General features: G+C 36.0%; 1 protein-coding gene across 1 annotated transcript; it reads left to right on the top strand.

Moving 5' to 3' along the window:
• The first annotated feature begins 4,131 nt into the window (after nt 1-4,131).
• Nucleotides 4,132-15,330, top strand: ENAM (enamelin). The gene is made up of 7 exons (XM_036227882.1): nt 4,132-4,198; nt 4,322-4,366; nt 5,095-5,136; nt 6,714-6,989; nt 8,002-8,064; nt 9,551-9,601; nt 12,364-15,330. The coding sequence occupies exons 1-7, from the start codon at nt 4,145-4,147 to the stop codon at nt 15,247-15,249; spliced, it is 3,417 nt and encodes a 1,138-aa protein (XP_036083775.1). The 5' UTR covers nt 4,132-4,144; the 3' UTR covers nt 15,250-15,330.
• The last annotated feature ends 7,974 nt before the right edge of the window (nt 15,331-23,304 follow it).

Genomic DNA, 23,304 nt, shown 5'->3' with positions numbered 1-23,304 from the left:
ATAAAAAAAGTAGATATGATTGGAGTAAAGTGAGAGAAATCATAAGAAACTTGTTTTCATAAATTATATCGAGCTGAGCACCTCTTTAGAGTTTTTAAAGAAAAACAAAAAAACATTTAGTTGTTTTTTCAATCCAAGCCACTACTATTAAGAGTTCACCCATTAAATAGCTTGGCTAGATTTTTGAAACATTGATTATTTCATGACCCCTAACCACCCTTGAGGCAGATGGAACAAAGGGAAATAGAGAAGGTAATCACAAAAGTGAGGGTTAGTGGCAACTCCCGATAACCTATACGACTAAGGCCAAAATCAAAACTCCAACATCGCTATTCCCATTTCACTTTCATGAATACACTGTTTTCAGAGTATCCCAGTTTTTGCAAATTACACACAATACGTACACATAATACGTACAGTATTATAATTCCTATGCAGTTTCTACAAAATCAGACAAAGACAGCTGGGCATTTGGAGCAAGTATACCTTTGTACATCTTGGATACATACAGACTTAAGAGATATTTAGAGTTTTAAGTAAAATATTCTGGAGAAATTTTACTCTTTTTGTACTAAATTCAGCAGTGGGAGTGCTAAGAAATGCAGTATTATTTGATGCAAGAGGAAGGACATAGCACCTCTTATGCCTTGAAAGAACAACAGCCTATGAAATCACTGGATGAACTTATGTGCGTAATTATATCAAACAGGAACCAGCTTCTGTCACCAAATTCAGACATTCTTAATTTTTAAATGCCAACATTAAAATAAGGAAACACCACCACTACAAATGTCTTCTCTCACGGAGCCATAAAAGAACAAAAATAACAAAACTTGTTCTTGCCAATGAAAAGTATAATCGTCCCATTTATTTAGAAGTAAAATCTTTATTGGAAAGTCAGATTTCAAAAAAGAATCATAAAATAACCCCTTTAGTGAATATCTCAACTCAGATTTTCATGAGATTGGATTGTCTTTAAATGCTGAGAGCTCATTTGCCATTCTGCCCAGCTTTTCTAAAACTCTAAATCCCTAGTGACTGAACTGTGTTTGACTTCAGAAAAAACACTATGTCCTTGTAGCCTTACGTAATTCATATTAAATCAAGCCACTGATTTGTCCTTGTACATAACATTACAGTTCATTTTAATTATATATTAAATATATATTAACTATACATTGTAAATTAAATACATATATTGGCCCCCCTTTTGATGATGTTCAATATTTACAGCAATAGCATAGAGTTAATATTCACCTTTGTTCCCTAAATGTCTTTGTACATTTGAAAAGTCCAAAATTCATCAAGGAAAGAGTCTTCTAAATCTTACTGGTGCAAGCTCATTTTCCTGGAAATGACTGTTATTATATGTAATAAGAGACTTGGTTTGACAACTCCTATAATAACACATTATAAATTTTACATTGGGTGTATTTTTTTTTTTTACCCTAAACTCTTGTGATGGCAAACCCATTTTTCTCAAACCTGATTGGTTATGTAGGTCTGCAGCAGTGTTTAAATGTGACCTTGCTATCCCAAGCTCTTCTGACAAAGAGGAGTCTTTTTATTTTAAGGCTTTTTGGTACAGAACATCTTCACAAAGAATTTTGTTTTATTATTAAGAAATAAATGCGTCCTGCTTCTTGAGATCTCCCTGGCTTCAGCAATCTGTAGCATTTCCACTGTAGACCATTAAGAATATATTTCAAAGGGAGACAAAGTTTAAGTAAAAGTTATTTTTTAAATATATATTGGAGCTTTTAACTGTCATTGGGGTAAGTATTAGAGTTTATCAACATAAATAATATAGCGCCAAAATATGAACTAATTTATAGTCTTCCTTATTGCATTATTTGATGTTGGTTGTATAATCATTGTTTGCAGACCGGTCTCCTTGTAAAATTTTAAACTATTTAGTTTATTTGGTGTATTTGTTTTTCTTATAAATTTTCTTCCAACCTACCTAGATCTCATTTAATACGGTGCTTTTGCACATTTCCCCATAGAGCAGTCAAGTTTTGCCAACACTGCACTAGAAATATATCAAAATACAGGGCCCAGGTCATTTTCTCTCCAATTTAGCTTCCACTTTACCCTTAGAGCAACAAAAGATTAAGAATTACTTTGAAAGCTCCCTAATAAGGAAGGGTATGATTAGATAAAATAATTAACATGAGATATGCTGCCGTAGGGCGGAAGCTTTGCTATTTGTTTAAAATATTTGTTTCATTTCTCTATTTGGTGTTCCTCTCATGCCATATTTATATTTTTCTTAAAGGCTTATGAAAATTTTGGTGAAAAAATGTTGCTGCTTCAGTGCAGGCATGGAGCCTCTTCTTCTAAGCTAGATGACCTGGTGAGTATTTTCATTTTTTTCCTTCCTAGTATATACAAGTTACATATCAAACTAATGATCAGAAATACACTTGAGGGGATAGAAAACTATTTAAATATGTCAGGAGAAACAAAGAGCATGTGAATTCATAGCTGGGATAGAAGAAGTAAGAACTTACACAGGCATTGCACTCCACAGCAATAATTACAAGAGTTATTTTCAGCTCAAAAAAAAAAAAAACTATTTATAGACTTTCATCTAATCATGAACTTTAAGAGATAGAAGGAATCTCAAAAGTCAACCAACATAATATATTAATTTCACAAAAGATAGAATGGCATTTTATTTTTGCAAAATAAAAGATGACACCTTCCTACAAGAGTGTGTAACATTAAGAATCTCAATGACGGCTACTATAGAGATTAAATGGATAATTAAGCAAAGAGAAATTAAACATCCAAAAGTTCCCCAAAATCTTAAACCATAATAATAATGTAGATTTTGGTAATAGACACACTAGTTTCAGTTGTTATTTTTAATTCTCTACGATGTTATAATTCTGAAAATCTTTAATTAGGAGGAAAGGCATTTACATATTACTGTTTCCTTTGTTTAATTACACTCTCCCAATTCTCTGATATATAAAAAGTAATTGACTACTTACAATTTTGAAAAATGCTGAAGTGTACATTCATTATATGGCTCTTTGGGGAAGCAAGCAGAAGGGTGAGCATTGCCTCAAATCACTAGTGGATGCATTTCATGCTTATAAAGAGGAAGAAAGAACAAAAGGGATGAAAAACCACTACTATCTATATACTGATTCCTATGCTAGAAATTGTGTTTTATCTGATACACCATGAAAATAAATCATTCTGATTTAAACCTTTATTTTCCTCTTACCGAATATGCAAATAGAACAGAGTTTTCTTAAGGAATTATCCAAGGAGATGCTTCGGAATGAATCTTATAAAAAGATGTAAATACATGTCTTAAGTATACAAATCTTGCAGAATTAACTAGAGTATGATAAATGAAATCTATGAAAACTATCTCCAAACTTTATATATATAAATCTATAGTTTAAATCTTTCTCTATATGTGTTTAATCTAAATATCTAATAAACAGATGAATTCAGTTTTGCCTGTTTTCCTATTTCTATGACCAGGCCTTGAGCAGAAGTGACTTTTTAAAAGATAAAATAATAATAACAACAATAACAGAGGAAAGAAGAAAAGGATAGGATTCTAGGATAGTCCAGCTCATTTAGCCTTTACATAATGAAATGTTATCTATGGCATCTTAGAAAGTAACTCAAAGTACTGATTTTGGAGTGTGCCCTTATTGAAACTGAGATTATTCTGAACAATGAATATAGTCAGATGTACTTTGTAAACCAGCCTAGCAACTGGAAATGCAAAATTTTCAATATTCATATTGTTTTAGTACATTCCTAATTTTCACATTCCAGTGCTATGAACCATCTTTCATCTTCTCAAGCATCAATGTCCCCATTTCCTGTCATTCTCTGTCTGTCTGTCTGTCTCTGTATCTCTCTGTCTCTTTCCCTCTCTCCCTTTTATCTTTCCTTTTTAATTCTGACCTTTTTGCCTCTTAGAATAGTACCAGGTAATAACTATATGATAGTTTCTTAACCTAAAATAACAATGGCAGCAGAGGCCCCTATCACTGTCTATTGCTGCACTCTCCCTGACAGACAGATGAGCTAGTGCAGAGTGCCCTAAGTATAGTTATTTCACAATCCAAAAATAACATCCAGTTTTGTATTCCAGGTACCAAGTGGGAAAATGAAGATTCTCCTAATCTTTCTAGGTCTGCTTGGTAATTCCATTGCTATGCCAGTGAGTATTTTTTTTTAATTTAGGACTTCTTTGTGTGTTCTATTATTGCATAGCTTGAAGACAATTATAGGGCTTATTTCAATTGGTGTTCTGAATTTGTCACCCAAATCCTTTCACTTCCAGATGCAAATGCCCCGAATGCCTGGATTTAGCAGTAAAAGTGAAGAGGTATGTATGTTTAGTCTCTGGGGAGAAGTTTTCCAGAACCCTCATCTCAGAGCACATTAAAAAAAAAAAAAAGGAGAATATTGGAAAACTTTCTGATATATAAAATTTCTTATGAAAGAGGTAGAGGAAGGGAGATTTGAATGACCTAGCCTCTCAAATCAAGGTAAAGTAGTAATTCCCCAGCAGCATCCTATCTATGTATTTCAACATTCTTTTTCAAGGTAAATGTGAATTTGTTGAAGTATAGTTAATGTTAGCTTTTTTGCTGTTTTGAAGCTAGCAAAGGTAGGCATTGTACCAAAGGTTATTAAAATGGAGACACATAAGTATATAAATACCTTTTACATGACTCATATGCAGGATCATTAGCCAACTTTATTACATATCAGAAAGGAGAATCACCTTTTCACAGAATTATCACATTCTCAAATTCTGAAATCCAAAAGAGTAGAGTAGAACATTTAATGACCTCAAAGAAGGCAAGATTTTTATTTTCTACTATTTTATATTGAGTCCTCTCAAAAAAACATTCTGAATTAAAAATTAAAGTTCCATAGAAGTTTTGTTAATTACATGCTTAATTTATGCATAATTAGTAAAAGACTTTCTGACTTTCATACTTTAAATTTAGAAATTCAACTTATTTCTTATAATTTCTTATAATTTGTGTATTAACTAAATAAGAATTTTTCACTTTGTGCCACATTAATGGATTCCTTTGGTCACAGATGATGCGGTACAGTCAATTCAACTTTATGAACTCCCCACATGTAAGTTCCACTTTATGTTATTTCTGGTGATTTTTTTATTTGTTTGGTTTATACATATAATTACATTTATAAAGTTTGTCTTAGCTAATAAAGACACCAATAACTATCCAAATGTTTTAATTACAGTATAATCGTTATAACAGTTTCAAGGGGGAAAAATTATTTCACTAGTCCCCTTATGCTAAATTTTCTTTTTATTCATTACTATTGTTCTGTCATGCAAATCAAAATCATTTATTAATTATGAGAGTTCTTTAAATCCAAGAGAAATTGGTTCTAATAAAAGATCACACAAAATATATTCACAAATAATGAGAACCAAAAAAATCACATAGTCAGTACTGGAGGGGGCATAAATTTTATTTGAATTGTTTTGAAAGATAACACTAAAATCATGAGATAAGTTTTTATTTTATTTATATCTTTTACATGATGCATTTCAGTTATACTTATATAAATCTAGGTTATACTTACCATTACACGCTAATTCTTAAAAGTAATAATGAATCAGGTATCAGTTGGGACTTTTAGTGTAATTTTTCTGACAAAATTGTATGGTAATATAACAAAACTATATGTCACTTTTGACTTTTGTGACATGATCATGAAAAGGATTTAAGCGGGAAATCAGGGACTTCATCAATTTTCTCTTAATTCTTTTCATTCAAATCATTCTCTTTTAAAGCCCCTCACCTAAAATTATCATCATTGTCAATTTACTTCAACTACTGATTGGCTCAACTCTTTTAAACTCTCATTCTTGGTTTTAGTGACTTTGTCCGTGATTTGAAATTTTCACCAACTTAATTGTCATGAAATACTGCATCTTAATGCAAAATTTGCAATTTCACCTTCCATCAGTCCATACAGCATCTGCACTGTATTGTATGTAGATCATCCAATAGACAGGGGAAGCAGCAATTTGATTAATGAAGAGTGGAGATAGAGACTAGGGTTAAACCGGAGAGGGAGGATTTAAATGGGAACTGATATTTTAACAGGTCAACTTATAAATTAGTATTTTCAGACATTAATTACTTTAGCCTTCCTGGCTACTTTGTAATTGTGGCGATTCTGATAATGAAAATAGAATTAATGAGGATTTACCTGTAATTAAGAAGCACAGGTAACTTTAAGGGTGCTAACACACGAATTTTTATTCTCTCTTTTTTTTTAACTCACACTTTCTTTATTTTCTTTTTACTTTTTTTCCTCCTTGTCCATCCTGTGAAAAGTCATAGGAGTTATAAATTTCACATCAACTCCTCTATAATAGGACTTGCATACTTTTAACCCGAGTCAGGGTTTCAAGGTTAGAAAGTCATCAGCCAGATTGGTAAAACGACATTTCTCTCCCAATTCCACATTTCACTTGGTTTGGTTGGTTTTCTAGAAGATTAAAATTTATTTCTGTAAGAATATTTAAAGAAATGCTAGCTAAAGACCTAAGAACTTCCATTATTAAGTTCTACAAGATTTTTAAGATCCATGGCTGAGTTTTAGAGACTGACACAAGAGTGGGGATAGCCAGAATCTCAGCCCTCATGTAATTTTACTGTTATTTGCTACCCTTGCAGTTGGCACAACTGGGACCTTTGTATGGAAATGGTCTACGACTCCCTCAGCTCTTCCCGCAGTACCAGATGCCCATGTGGCCACAGCCACCACCCAATACAGGGCGCCCATGGAAACCTTCATTTCCCTCAGCACCTAAACACCAGAGCAAGACTGATCAAGCCCCAGAGACCCAGAAACCCAACCAAACTCAACCAAAAAAGCCATCACCAAAGCAGCCTTTAAAGCAGCCAACACCTGCCCCAACTCAGCCCGAAGAGGAAGCCCAGACACCTCAGGTGAGACTTGCCCAGCAAAATTCCAAACCAGAGTCATATGGCCTCAGAGGAGAGCCATGATACCCCCACATACAAACTTCCAGTACTCCTCAATATGGGTACTGCTAAGTACAAAATAGAATCTTTAGTTTTGACACTTTTTTCCAAGGTGATGTTGTCACCACCTATTTAAAACTGCCTGGTAAGATAAATCTAGTCTTTGTTTAATTAAAAAGTACCCAAAACTCTTGTCTTGGGAAGTTTCTTTTAAAATAGAGGCAACATGGTAATAATAATCTGAGCACTAATGGAAGAATCATAGAACCTCCAGAGATTCAAGTTCTACCCTCAGCCCTATTAGTTGTATGATCTTGAGCAAGTCGCTTCGACTTTCCAGACTCCAGGTTCTCAATGGGTAAACCAAATGATCTCTAAGTCCTTTCCAAGACCTATAGAGTGAGGATCTAAAATATTGCTCTGAAAGGTAACACTGCTCCCAGCACTTCTGGGTAGATGGCACAAGTATAGTCCTAACTTAAAACGTGAAGATGTGCAAATGGTTTCTCAAAATCCCATCTAGTGTGGAACTTCTAAAATACTGCCTTTTGGTCAATTAGCATTTCCTATCAGACACTATTATAGATGTAGAGAATGCAAAATTGAATGAAAAGACACTCCTAGATTTGAATCTTGGCTTCAGTCATTTACCAACTATGTGATTGAGGCAAATAACTAACTTCTCTGAACCTCAGAATCTTAAGTGAAATGGGAATAATAATAGCAATATCTTCTATGGTTATTTGAGAACTAAATGAGTTTACCAGTATAAAATGCTCAGCACAGTACCTAGAACATAAGTGTTCAATAATACTAATACTAATTAATATCATTATCATCTCTGCCTTAAAATAAAAAATCACAGTTTAATGAAAAAATTTAGACTCCCAAGTTTCAAACTGTATTAATATGTTTGCTTCATTTTTAATTTATTCTCCTCACTTCGACATTACTCTGATTCCTTCTTTCTCTCTAGGCATTCCCACCATTTGGCAATGGGCTTTTTCCTTATCAACAGCCACCTTGGCAAGTTCCGCATGTGAGTTTTTCTTCTTTACACTAGAAGTGAAAAATAATATTAGCATGTTATATCTCAAAATAATATGAGTTCATACACTCTAAATGGAATGTTATATGCCAATCAGTAGAGAGTGTAAAGAAATCATTATACCAGTAATCACTACAGGAAAAAAAGAATTTTTTAAGTGAATTTTTCACTCAGACAAATTGGTGACATGAACACAGCCTAAATCACCGAACTACTCATAATTTAGTTAATGAATTAATTTTAAAGGGTTATGTTATTTCATAAACTGTCCCCACTTCTCAAAAGATTAGAAAACACAAAGATTATCGTCATTTAATGTAACTGGGAAATTGGGACAAAATGGAATTTTGAAATCGTAATATAAATTATGATTAGACAAAGATCTTTCTATCATATCTTATTATTTCTAGCCACAGATATTTTGTTACAAGAAATATTGCAAAATAATATTTACAAGCATCTTTAAAGTTTAAAATCATTAAAATAAAACATACTATTGAAATTGCATCATAAGTATTAAAAATACAAATTTCAAAATAAACAATTTGAACTTAAGAAATATGAAAGACCAGTTGCTATTAAAGTAACGAAATGACATGAAGTACCTGATGACTCTTAATTTAGCTGTGGCATTGGTTTTTTTTCTTGTTTATGACTCTACAACCAAAAAGACTTCTTATTAACAAGGGACAATTGTTTCAATAAGTAAGAGTTTCTTACTATTTTTTTTTTAACTTAAATGAGTTACTTTCTTTTTCTGGCCATACTGAACTAAGGAAACTAAAGCAATATCAGCAAAGATTTAAAAAGCAAATGAGTATGATTCTCATGCTGAAGTAGCTATTAATCTCATCTACATAGAATTCCTTAGGGGTCTGTGACAGTTGAATTGCTTTTCTAAACATTCCCCTGAGTAGAAATTCAGCCTCTAGATTTAATTAGGAAAATAAACTTTAGTCAAATAAAGATAATATAGGCATAATCCAGAAAGGATTGTCAATGTGTCACCCTAAATGTGAAGTAGACATTCTAAAAACAACATCATTTAATCCCCATTATTACATGTTCTAATATGGATGTTTGGACCCTAATAGCACTCAAGTCTGTCTGTCTATCCATTTCTCTCTCTCTCTCTCTCTCTCTCTCTCTGTGTGTGTGTGTGTGTGTGTGTGTGTGCACGCGCGTGTGCGCGCGCATGTTGGAGGCAGTGAGGCAGCATGATTTCTAGGAGGTGATATTTTGAGTAGCATGAACTCAGACTCAGGTGAAGCCTTTGTATTTACCACTATTCACTGATGGATTATAACTGTAATTATTAATAGCTGAATCATGAGAGCTAATGACTCAAAAGTTATAGCTAACAGTGTTTACATCCAATCCCTGACACAAACTATTTTAAAACACTTTGAGTCTTACAAACAAACGGCAATATAGAAAGTGGATTTCTCTTGTGTTTATTTTGTTTTTCACCTTTCAGAGGGTACCACCGGGTTATGGACGTCCACCGGTGAGCAATGAAGAAGGAGGGGTAAGTACAAGTAAAGCTACATTCCCCAATTAGGGATTACAATCCTTTCGTTTATGCTTTTTTGATCCCTACCCATTAAGAAAGTTAAAATCAAAGCATACGAATCTGACTTTAAGCACCCATTGATATAAAAGGGGAGGGGGGGAGTACAACAAATCAAGCTAGTACCAAAAATAAAATAAATATGATACATCATTTCTCCTGTATATGTATTGAAGTCTCCCTCCCTCCCTTCTTCCCCACCCCCTTGTTTCTCTCTCTCTCTCTCAAAGAAAGCTAACCTAATAACCTATGCTCTAGTTTGATGCTGGACTCTGGACAGTAATGGAGCAATTAGGAAACAAAGAAGGAAGTAAAACCACCTTAGACCCCGCATGATATCAGAGACACCTCCTCACCCACCTGTCTTGTTCCCTGCAGGGGATTAAGTAATCATATAATTCCCTCACTGTATAAATTTTGAAACCCACAGTAAATAAATTACTATACAATTTCACTCACTGAGTTAGTGGATAAACTGGACCCAGAACCCAAGCTTTCTGACACGCTGTCCAATGACTTTTTTACAGCACCACACTAGGAGAATGCATGTCACAGTGATATACTGTTAAAATATTCTAGCACTGTGTCATCAAAAAGTGTTTATGTGATTGTGGCAAAGCACCCCATCCCTGGAGTTTATTTCCTCTTTTTTCCTTAGATAAGTGATGTGTCCTCAGTGAAATGTGGAAAGCTGATAGCTCGGAGGCTGGGGTAGGGGTGGGGGGTGGGGATTGGGGAGAGGTTAAAACAATGACATCGAAAATTACTATGTTAGTAATGGCATAAGGTGCTCTCAAAAATATCATTGTGAAATAATCCCAAATAAAAATGAGTCAGAAAATTGCATGCACCTTCAAAACTGAGACTTCAAATTTTCACAAATATAACATGAGAGAGTGAAGCAGATACCCAGGCAGTTAGCATAGGCATCAAGAAATCTGTATTCCATCTCTTGGGGACATTGTCTGATTTCCTGCATAATGTCAGGGACATCTCCTTACCCATTTGTCTCATCATCTCTACCTAAAAATAAGTATTAAAAATACTTTTTCTCTAAATTTTATTTGTTTTCAAAGCTAAATTACCTAAATGCCATACAACTGTCTAACAAACATACTGACAGAGCTCATGATGATTACGTCACTTATTAAACAAAAATTTATTAAGCACTTCTCTCCATGCTAGATACTGAGGAAACAAAGATGGGAAGAATACTTTCATTCAAAAACTTCACATAGGAGAATCAACTGGGAGAATCCTAGGAAATTAGGCAATTGAAATTCAGTGGCATAATTGTTATAGCAGAAGTGTATGTTGCTGTCAAGACCTGGAAGTAGAGCTTAATTCTACCCATGGAAGTCAGGAGAGAGAAGGGAGCGTTCAAGCTGAGTCCTGAGGATGAGTAAAGTTTACCATGAGGGATAAATGTGTAGGTGAGAAGTGTCATTATGAATAAGACATGTGTAAAAGCACTGAAGCATAGAGAGAATAGAGTACTCAGAGAACTAGTAGTGGTTCTATTATTTATTATTATTATTATTATTATTATTATTATTTACTGTGGTAAAAACACTTAACATGAGATCTGCCCTTTTAAATTTTGAAGTGGACAATATAGTATTGACTATAAGTACAATGTTCTGATCTCTAGAGCTTATTCATCTTGCCTAACTGAGACCCTATGCCTATTGATTAGTAACTCCCCATTTCCTTGTCCCCCCAGCCCCTGGCAATCACTGCTCTGCTCTTTGAGTCCTTGAATTTAACTATTTTAGATACCTCATACAAGTGGAATTATGTAATATGTGTCTTTCTGCAATTAACTTATTTCACTTAGCACAATGTCCTCAAGGATTGTCCATGTTGGTGCATATTGCAGTTTCCTTCTTTTTTTTAAGGCTGAATGATATTCCATTGTGTGTATATACCACATTTTCCTTATCCATTCATCTGTTAATGGACATTTAGGCTGTTTCCTAAATGTCTTGGTCGTTGCGAATAGAGCTGCAAGTAGTAGTTGTGATTTACAACTGCATAAAATACAGAAGGAGGAAATAGGCTGGATGCCGTAATTATGGGCCAGTTAACTATTTTAAATTATTTATTTATTATAATTATTATTATTATTATTATCATCATCATCAGGCGTATTAGGGATAAAGGAGAAGGAGACAAAAGGAGGAGGATGAAAGCTTAGATTTTTTAGGACTTGGTCATTAATTTTCTGGGGGAAATAAAGGAAAGAGCAGAAACTCAGAAAGCTGGGCAGATAGTGGTGAATGCTGCTCAGATATAGAATATTAAAGATGGAGGTTTGTGGGGAAATGAGTCCAGTCTGGGTACATTCAGTTGGAGGTACTCAAGAGCTCTTCAGGGAAGCAGTCTTGCTGTCTCAATCTCAAGAGAGAATGCCATGAGCCAGAGTTATGGCCTTGGGAGTTACTGGCATGGCTCCATACTGAAAGAATTGTCCTGCAATAGATTGTTTAAGGCAGATGTGTAAAATGAGAACAGAAAAATGAAGAGAGTAGAGGATGGAATCCTAAAAAAAAAAATCTCAGATTTAGAATCCACACCGAGGAAGAGAAAGCTGAGAAATAATGGTCGGAAAGTTCAAGAAGCACATGGCTGATAAGATTTTCCTATCACATTTTAAAATTCCAAACAACACTGTGGTGGGAAACGAAGAGTAATTATTGATGTCCATCTTCTTCCTACAGAATCCTTACTTTGGATATTTTGGATATCATGGATTTGGGGGTCGTCCTCCTTATTATTCAGAAGAAATGTTTGAACAAGATTTTGAAAAGCCGAAAGAAGAAGACCCTCCTAAAACAGAGAAGCCAGCCACTGAACCCTCGTCTAATTCAACAGTTCCTGAGACTAATTCCACCCAACCAAATGCATCCAGTCCAGGAGGGAATCAGGGTGGAAATGACACCAGCCCAACAGGAAACAGCGGCCATGGGCCGAACACTGTGAGTGGCCCTACAGTTCAAAACAGGGCCATCCCACCGCCTGCAGTTAATGTATCGGGTCAGGGGGCGCAAAGAAGTCAAATCCCCTTGGGTCCCAGTCAGCCAAATATTCATGAAAATTACCCAAATCCTAACGTCCAAAGTTTTCCTGTGGGAAGACAATGGCGTCCCACTACTACTGCCATGGGGCACGGACAGAACAGGCCTTTTTACCGAAATCAACAAGTCCAGAGAGGTCCTCGGTGGAACTCCTTTGCTTTGGAAGACAGACAGACAGTTCGTCCAGGAAATCCAATTTATCGCAAACCTTATGCTTCCACTGCAAGAGGCAGTTCTCCCAATCATGCAGGAAATCCAGCAAATTTCAGGAGAAAGGCTCAGAGGCCGCAAAAACATCTGATAGGAACCAACATTGTCCCTTTGAGTTCCAAACATGGTACTGTTAGCCCCAGTGAACAAATCCAAAATCCAAGAGAGAAGCCACTAGGTCAAAAAGAAAGAATAGTCATTCCTACAAGGGACCCAACTGGCCCCTGGAGAAACTCTCAGGATTATGAAGTTAATAAATTAAACTATAAACTGCCTCACCCTGAGGGTAACAGGCTAATCCCAAATTTGAATTCGATTGATCAACGTGAAAACTCTTATTACCCAAGAGGAGATTCCAGAAGAGACCCAAATTCTGATGGACAAACCCAAAGCCAGAATTTGCCCAAAGGGATTATTGTAGAACCAAGAAGGGTCCCATATGAAACAGAAACGAATCAACCAGAATTAGAGCACAGTACATATCAGTCTGTATACCCTGAGGAAATTCCTTCCCCTGCAAGGGAACATTTTCCTGCTGGAAGAAAGACTTGGAACCATCAAGAAATCTCTCCACCTTTTAAGGAAGATCCTGGGAGGCAGGAGGAACATTTACCCCATCCTTCACACAGCTCTAGAGGAGGTGTGTACTACCCTGACTATAACCCCTATGATCCCAGGGAAAACTCACCATACCTCAGAAGCAATACGTGGGATGAGAGAGATGATTCTCCCAATACTGTGGGTCAGCCCGAAAATCCACTATACCCCATGAATACTCCAGAGCCGAAAGAGACAGTCCTTTACAATGAAGAGGACCCAATGGATCCAACTGGAGATGAATCTTTCCCAGGACAAAGAAGATGGGGTGTAGAGGAGTCAAGCTTTAAAGAAGACCCAACAGTTAGGCACTATGAAGGTGAGCATTACACCTCAAATCAACCAAAGGAATACCTTCCCTATTCCTTAGATAATCCATTGAAACCCACGGAGGATTTTCCTTATGGTGAGTTTTACCCCTGGACCCAAGATGAGAATTTTCCATCATATAACACAGTTCCCACTGTACCACCACCTGTGGAGAACAGGGGCTATTATGCTAATAGTGCTATTGGACAAGAAGAAAGCACTCTGCTTCCTTCTTGGAACTCCTGGGACCAAAAGATACAAGCCCAAGGGCAGGAAGAAAGAAGACCATATTTTAACAGAAATTTTGGGGACCAGCCAACAAATTTACACAAAGTGCCTGCTAGGCCACCACACCAGAAAGAGAACCAGCCCTATTTTAGTACCTCCCCAGCTGGGCTTCAAAAAAATCCAACATGGCATGAAGGTGAAAATTTGAATTATGGCATGCACATTACTAGATTAAATTCACCAAAGAGAGAACATTTGGCTTTCCAGGACTTAATTCCTCCAAGTTACCCAGCAGCTCAAAAAGAAGCACATTTATTTCATCTAAGCCAGAGAAGCCCTTGCTGTGTGGGTGGCTCCACAGGGCTCAAGGACAATCCTCTTGCTCTACAAGACTACACTCTATCCTTTGGTCTGGCACCAGGGGAAGACCGAGACATCAGTCCTGGGTATACAAAAGATAGTCATACTAAGCATGCAAGACATACCATCTCCCCAGCAAGCATCCTACCTAGCCAAAGAAACAGTTCAGAGAAAGAACTGCCTGGAGAAAGTCAAAACCCAAATCCTTTTAGAAACGATGTGTCCACTCTCAGGAGAAATATACCATGTTCTATAAAGAACCAACCAGACCAAAGGGAAAGTATGCCCTTTCCTGAAGCCAGTTCCCTTCATTCGAAGAATATACCTTGTCTCAAAGGTGATCTTGGAGGAGATGGAAACAATGTTTTGGACCAAATATTTGAAGGCAGCCAGCTCAATGAAAAGACTGTTGACCTTACTCCTGAGACTGTTGACCTTACTCCTGAGCGTCTTGTTATTGGTACACCTGATGAAGGCCCCAAGCCAGAAGGAAGCCAAAGAGAAGTGCAAGGAAGTGAGGATGAAAGACAACAACAAAGACCATCTAGCATCCTACAGTTAGCATGCTTTGGCTCCAAATTAGCAAAATATCACTCTTCCAGCACTGGAACTCCATCTAGCATTGGAAGGAAAGGCTCATTCAATGGGGATCCAATGATGCCTACTGAAATTCCTAACTCATTGCCTGGATTACCTACTGGGGCCCAGTTTCAGAGTATAAATGTAGACCCACTTAATGCAGATGAACACATTACATTTGATTCCCTTCAAATAGGGACCAATTCACAAAACCAGGTGCCAGACTGCTTATTACTTCAGGCCTAGGGATTCTCTCAACCAAGCATTCCTTTGGGGAAGGAAAATAATTGATATTCTATATCTGATATTCTATAGTCGTTCCCAAACTTTTCCCCCCAAGATCCAATTAAGTATCTCACCCTCCTGGTGATCTTTAATTTTTTCCCTATTCCAGTCATAAGAGCATTGCCCCAGGTGATGCAGATCAGGTTGGCCTCTGAGAGTCACTAGATCCAGAACTGTCACTATTATTGCAGACCTTTAAAAAAAAAAAAAAAAGGCAAGGACTACCATCATCTTGAAACTTGGAGGCCACTTGTCTGGGTTAGTTTTCTTTGCTTGCTGACTTCTTTTTTTCTCCCAAAGTTCCATACTTGCAAAATTCTCTGGTTTTGCAAGACACTTTCCATTTTATGTATGGAGATCTATATCAGTATAATTCTGATGATTGTACATTTTTTCTTGTGTTGGTCTTTGTCAGTGTTGTTGGGTTTTTTTTCCTAGTTAATATTCTCTTTGGGCATTTTTTTCTTCCACTGCCTCTTTCTCTTTTTACCTCTATTATCATTTTCTTTCTTATCATCCTTCCTTCTTTTCTTTCTCTCTCAATCATTTTATATTTAGCTATTTTATTCTTTCCCCAACTTTCTTTCTATCACTTCTTAGATACTAAGCTATCTTTAACCATCACTACTCTTTACATCTATCTTTTCCATTTTGTTTTCCTCTCTTCCCATCTTTCTGTTCTGAGGTATCAGTTGTTAATCGATCCCTTCGTTCTCTGACTCATGCTTCCCTTAAATTTATCTTTTTTCCTGCTGTGCTTCATATCTTAAGGTCATATGTCTCTTTCCCTTTTTGTATCTACTCTCTAAATTCTACCCTGATTTTGTTCTTGGCCCAGACTAACCATCACTGTAGAATATATTTCAGGAATAGTAGATACTAATACCTACTTTTGTTTTTAATTTTCTTATGGCTTTTACCATGTAGAAACAGCTCAGCCAGAGGAATACATTCAAGAAGCATAAAGTAAGACGGGCTAGTAAGAACTAGTAGACTTGGAACAAGGCTTAGCAAAAGAAGGACTGCCACTCTTTAACTGAGCACCCAGATAAAAAGAGTAAGACTTAGCACACTCCTTCACCAAATGATCATCTGCAGTATTTGAAAAACATTATCCTAATCAACTAAGAGAAACGTTCAATGGTTAGTTTTCTTTAATAGTACAGTATATGCAATTCTACCACTACATGCTACTACTAACATAAAGACCTATTCTTCGTGGTAGAATTATTCACAGACATGCTTTCTTTGTATCTTGATTAAACAGTGTAAATTATTTTGTAAAGTAGACATTTCTATATCACCTTGCTTAGAATACATGTAGGTGTTATGTTTTGTTTTTATTAATAGCATTTTGGCCTCCTGTCTTTATATATCTTCCTAGAGAAAAAGAATTATCAAAATCACCTTGAAAGTTGCCTTCTAAGAAACTCCAAGGAGTTTCTTAGGAAATTTTCATGACCTCTGTAGCTTTATATATCCAGCAGTTTGCATTGTAGAGTCTCAGGGTAAGCAGGGGGCCTAGAGGTAGACTGCCTAGGCCAGCCACTAGCTGCTTAAATCCAACCACCACTGACTCTATTGGTTTTATATTTTAATCACCCATTGAAAAATCATTAATTTATTCTGTATAAAACTGTCTCTTTAAAATTATCCTCATCAAAATAAAACTACCTTTTATGTTTTACTACTTTTTTCCAAATGATTTTCAAAACTATATATGAGTAGTTTAATTGTAAAAAAAAAAACTCACTTCGATATTTAATCAAAATGTATGGATTATATACTTGTTTTGGCAGACATGTGGACACATCTTCATCTATGAGTCACGGCAACTTAATTTATCATCTGAGACCTCTGTAATGTAAAATTTAAAAACACAGTGGGACAAAAACATCTATTAAATTTAAGAATATAGAGTGAAGAATAAAAGGGAAAATGTCCCCATAGAAAATGCCTCTTGATCTCATCGGCCCAGGTATCCTTCTGCAAATGTAGATCCCAGGCCTAAGTTCCCTACAGTAAAGAAACTATTCGGTGTGCCCTTACTAAGTTATTGAGTAAGCTTTTAAAGTCAGCTCTAAAGTTAAGGTACACACAGTGGGGCTAGCAGGCTCTTAAGGTGATCCCCTCTTTTCCCACACACCTCCAGCCCACTGCCATTCTCTAGCACCACCACCCCCATTTCTATTGCCAGTACCTACATCTAGTGAGTGTTACCTGATGATGTTTTAAAATAGCTGGATATATCTTGGTGATGTCTTTAGTTGACAAAGTAAATAAAAGAGAAGAACATAACATCTGAGGAAGGCAAACACAAGAGATAATGCGGCAAGGCTAACACGCACCTGCCTTATCCATTTTTCTGTTTTGAGGCCTATGATAGATTTATCTAGAGGGTAGTTGGGCATTGATCCCATTGCCTGGAGGAAATCTTGAACTTTTCCACTTTAAGCAGAAAGCGAAGGGGGTCCAACTACCTCTGAAAACTCAACCGAGCAGCCATTATCATTCAGGTTCTTCCTCTGGCTTTTGGATTCCCTGAACATGTTTTACTTTAAAGACTCTCATCAGTGTCTTAATGTCATACATCTTTAAAGAAAATTCACAAGACATGAACTTTGAGTTACTCTTATTACTTGCTTTGCATATCTTGGCCCGCAATATCCCAGTCTCCTTCAGTCATGACCTGAAGGACCCTAAAGAAGATTCATCTCACCCTCAGGAAACCAAAATTCATTTCTAAAAAACAAAAAGGGAACCAGAAATGTTGGATTTCAAATCAACAACTCTGATTCTCCTTCACAAAACCTCAAAGGTTTCACTGTGACTCAGACCAACTGCCCCATTAAAACTCAGAAGAAAACTGCACCTCATAGAAAATAGGTAATCACCATTTCACAACAAAATATGGCTTTTGGTTTTGTCCCCCTGTTCTTCTTGTCTCTGCCCCTCAGCCCTATCCCAGTAAACGTCAACCACTGAACTTTATCTCTCACTTTGAATTCATAGCCAATAAGATTTTGAATCAGGATCAGGTGGTAACAAACAAAATTCCATGCTGGGAGAGGAGAATTCTTCAAATAAAGAAAAAAGAAGCTAAGCTGTAGTTCAACATAGACATGATGATGAAATGGGTAAAGCTACTCTCAGTGCCTCACCACCTCCCCAGCCAAGGTCATCTGCACCCACAGTGCCCATTTCATCTGCCTGAGGACACCGCATTCTTGATTTCTGTGCCTCATCAAAACTTGGATGGTAATTTCCTCTGAGTGTATGCAAATAATCATATTTCATTCCTTATTGTGCTGTATAAAGCAGGTATTTGCTGTAATTGACCTGGTAAATGATTTTTTTCTTCAGCGTTGGCTAATATGCAGTCCTCCCAACCCATCCACCATGCCCTTAAAGACCGAGTCTAATCATGACCTATGTAGGGAAAGATAATGGTAAAAATGTTGTTTGGAGACCTTGTCAGTCTCTCAACCATTAAACCACACTGGCAGCTGCCTCCTTTACCTAGGATTCAGGCTGGTTTCAATAAGCATTTCTGAAGCTTTAATGTGCATATGAATCTTGTTAAAATGCAGCTTTTGATTCCATAATCTGGAGTAGGGTCTGCAATTCTGTTTTATGAACACACTCCAGGTGATGACGAATCAGACAGTTGGTAGACCAAAGTTGGAGTAGCGAAGTGCTGGGATATTTCCTGCAAATAAAGGAAACTGCACGATCACTGGGAAGGAACATAAAGGTCTTGACACTGAAAAAAGATAAAAATCACCAATTTGAGAAGACGCATATAAATGAAGCATGCAAGTGAACAGTTTGATAAAGAACCTAAATAGAAAAGGAGCAGACTGATACTGTCTCTATTCTTACATTTATGTAATGCTTTTTTCTGTCTCTTTTCCTTGCTCATGTAGTTCTAGAAAGTTCTACTTAGATCCATGAAGGCCCTATTCCATTAATAACTCCTCCAAGATTAACCCAGCTTCCCTAGAGGCTCATAGCACAGCATTTTTTACTTAATCACACATTGTCTTATGTTGTGTGCTGATTTTTTCTTGTGTTAGTTCTGCCTAAAGAAGAAGGAAGAATACTCCCCAAACGTGAGGGCCAGTTCTTATTCTTCTTATATACCCCTCAAAGCAACTAGCACTGTGCTGAGCACAGAGTTAGATGCTGAATAAACATCACTTTTTCTTTAAATACATTTTGTAAATGGTTAGAAATCTATAATTTCACAAATTTTAACATAATTGATTAAAATTAAAATTAATAATGATTAATATTTTTCTCATTACAAAATACATACTTATTGTAGAATATTTGGCAAATCCTGAAAAGTAAATGTAAACAAATAAAAATAATACATAATTCCATCATTCACTGTTAATATTTTGGCCTATTTTCTCTTATATGTGTGTACTAGAGAAATCTTAAAGTAAGTCTTTTATGAAATATACTACTTTTCCCTCTTCACATTCTATGAGCAATTTCTATAAAATTAAAACTACTTAAAACTTCGTTTTTGTTGTTTGTAAAATATTCCGAAGTACACCTATATCATCATTCTTTTTAATGAAGGACTTAAAGTTTGTTATGAATTTTTACTATCATAAATAATGTTGTGATAAGTATCTTTATGACTCTTTGTCCATATTTCTTATTATTTCCTCAAAGTGAAATTACTGGGGAAAATGGTCTGAAAATATGCTTAAGACAGGACAACATACTGAATGAGACAATTGGCTTTGGTGTCTGACTTTGGATCCAATGATCAGTTATCTGTATATTATTTGCAAAATCTGAATAAGATTATTTTATCTCTTTGCATCTCAGTTTTATCATTTGTGAAATGAAGATAGTACGTATTTCATAGGGCAGTTATGAGATTTAAATGAAAGGTATGTTAAAATGCATGTGTTGTATTTCATAAGTCAACCACGAGGTGGAGATGGAGGCTTATAATTCTAAAGCAGTGATTCTCAAGCAATTCCCAAGCAATAGCATCTGGGAATTTTTTGAGAGATGCAATTTCTCCTGCTGCATCCCAAAACTACTGAATCAGCAGCTCTGGGGTGGGGCTCGGCAATCTGTTTCAATGAGTCCTCCAGGTGAGTCTCATGCATGCTAACATTTGAGATCACTGATCCAATACATTTCTATCTTTCCCTAATTTGTCACCTGAGTAGAGAGACGAGCCAAAAGTCAATTAATACACAGAAAGAACTGCAAATTACAGAATTTTACTGAATACTACAACAACTATACTATGTGATATATTTCCTGTATGTATCCTTATTTTTACAAAAAAGCTGTAAGATAGTTTTTTTCACTCCCATTTTCACTCCAATTGAATGAACTTGCTCTTAATGACTTGTCATTTAGTTACTAACTATAGAGTCTATATTCCAACCTAGGCCATAGATTTACTCACTAGCCAAGACCTGGTAATTTTCTTGTCCCACTGCTCCCAGGTCAGGGAGTCCATTCAGATCTGGTTATGAGTGCGTATACATCTGTGTGTTTGTGATTGCAAAGCATAATTATGGTTCATTTTGAATATTATATTATATAAAACCATTAAAATTGAAGATAGTCTTAAAGCGAAAACTGAATAGTTTGGCTTGGGTCTACTGGTTTCTAAGGGCCTGGCACAAAGGAACATCATTTTATTGTTGTAATTTTTCTCTGGCTGGTGCTGAGTGCTCACTTAAACAAATGGCTTAGAACTATGGAGAAAGAAAGCAGTTTCACAAATAATACCCACATCTGACTGTCTTTTTAAAATATCATCCATTTAATTCAAATCTAAAAGGGAGGACAAAAAGTACAAAAATAGTTGACTTATTGGACAGGTCAATGTATTGGTCACAGTAACCTCAAATGCCCCATAAACTGTAGGAAAATGTCATAGCGGGCATACATAATTACCAAGAGCTTCTACTGATATTTGTTCAGGCTATGGCAGTGATTCAGAGTTTTCATTGCCATTCACTAGATGAGTAAACCAGTCAAATAGTTAATTACCCACTGAATTGGTTTGCTTATTTACAACATAAAAGTAAACCCAAGAGTTATTCTGAGGATACAATGACAGATAAATCACATGGCATGTGAAGAATGCTCCATATCATCATTATCATTAAATCACATACTTCATAATTGACTACTATGTTAATTCAGGCTCTGCAGAAGCAGAATCCAAGATGAGATTAATGTTACAAGAGATTTATTAGGAGAAACACCTGTAAAAGAAAATGGGTTAAAGCCTAAGAAGCCTAGGAGAGCCACCATACTCTGATACAGGTCTGACCCATGTGGAGCAAACAGGGTAGGAATGAAGGTTGAGTAGGTAAAATCTAACAGTAGTACAGTGCTGCTAATAAATTTTCAGTGAAGCTGATGGGGAGTTCTCAAGTCAGTCACCCATCAGAAGAGTCCTGTGTCTCCCACGAACTGGCCTATCTTAGTATCATTGCCACAATCCGTCATCATTGGCTGGGTGCAACCCATAGACCTCACATAAACATAGTGGTGGATACCAGAGCCACAGGTCAAATATGCTCACTGCAGAGAACTAAGGGACTCCTTTCACAACTGCCTCATCTACATTGATTCCTTGGTGTTTCCCTGCTAAACTGTCCATAATACAGGCAAATATGTGAATGAAGCAAATAGGAAGGCTTTACTCATTCTTTCATAACTCTCATTTCAGAACCACCAGCTATTCTGGATTTATATTGAATGAATTAATGCTTAATAAAGCATTAGATTGGTGCCTAGTGCATAGGCAGTACTAAATTGATATTAATATGATGGTCTTAAAGTTTAACTGAACTTCTGAAAGAAGGTAGACCTACAGGACTGTACATTTGCAGTCTTCTTTCAGATGGTATTTAATGAGGCAATGATGCTGGAATAGGAGTCTTTCCTATAAGAATCCCCACATGGTAACACAAACTGTCTATTGGGTATGGAGAAAAAGGAAGGCAAAGATGGTGAGAGTAGAGAATGCTCTTAAGAAATAGTCTCCCCCTAAAAGTTCTTAACAGAAGGGAAAAAAATGTTTTGTAACTATATGAAGTAGTAGATGTTAACTAAATTTATGTGGTAATCATTTTGCAATAAATAATAGATACATATGTCAAGTCATTATGCTATATACCTTAAACATATACAGTGCTATATATAAATTATATCTCAATAAAAACGGGGGAGGAAAAGAAAGTATCCCATAAATTCTCATAACACTTTGGAACCTATTTCTTTGCCTTTATGAGAGTCTGCCAAATGATTGTAATTATTTATGCATATGTCTCGTTTCTTCAACTCAGTTGTATTCATGTTCATTCATTCAATGAAAATTTATTAAGCGCCTCAATGTGCCAGGTACTGTGCTGGGTGCTGAGGATGTATCACTGGGCAAAATAAAAATGCCTGAACTTGTGGAGCTTATGTTCTGGTGGGGAGAGACAGGCCATAAACAAGGTTAATAAGTGTGTTATACAGTCTGATAGAGGTTGACATGTACATGGGGGAAAATAAACCAAGATAAGACAGCGGGTTTGCAATTTTTTAAAAATGATCATGGAGAAGATCACAAATGAGCAGAGTTCTAGAGAGTGAGTGGCAACGAAGACTATCTTGAGGGTACTTCTCACAGTTTAATCACTAATAAGTCTAGCATAGTTCCTTGCATGAGGTAAACATTCAATAAATGTTTACTGATTAAACAAAACTCAAGACTTGGATAAAAGAAAACAATAGATTGAAAATTAGTCAAGAATGATGTATCTTTAGCACATCAAAACTAGCACCAGAGTATCCTAGACTTACTCATAAAAAGAACAAAAAACAAACAAAAAAACACTGAATAATCTGCATGAACTCAGTGAAAGTTATTAAAAATTACTATTACCACTTAAAAAAAGAAATAATTCTTCAGCAAGAAACTGTCTTTTACTAATCAGTCTCCCATTATTTTAAATCCAGAATCAAAATTTACAT

This window comes from Rousettus aegyptiacus, unplaced genomic scaffold (assembly GCF_014176215.1).
Source record: "Rousettus aegyptiacus isolate mRouAeg1 unplaced genomic scaffold, mRouAeg1.p scaffold_m13_p_10, whole genome shotgun sequence".
NCBI classification, from domain to species: Eukaryota; Metazoa; Chordata; class Mammalia; order Chiroptera; family Pteropodidae; genus Rousettus; species Rousettus aegyptiacus.
Note: the sequence above shows the minus strand (reverse complement) of the source record. Positions and strands in the feature narration are given on the sequence as shown.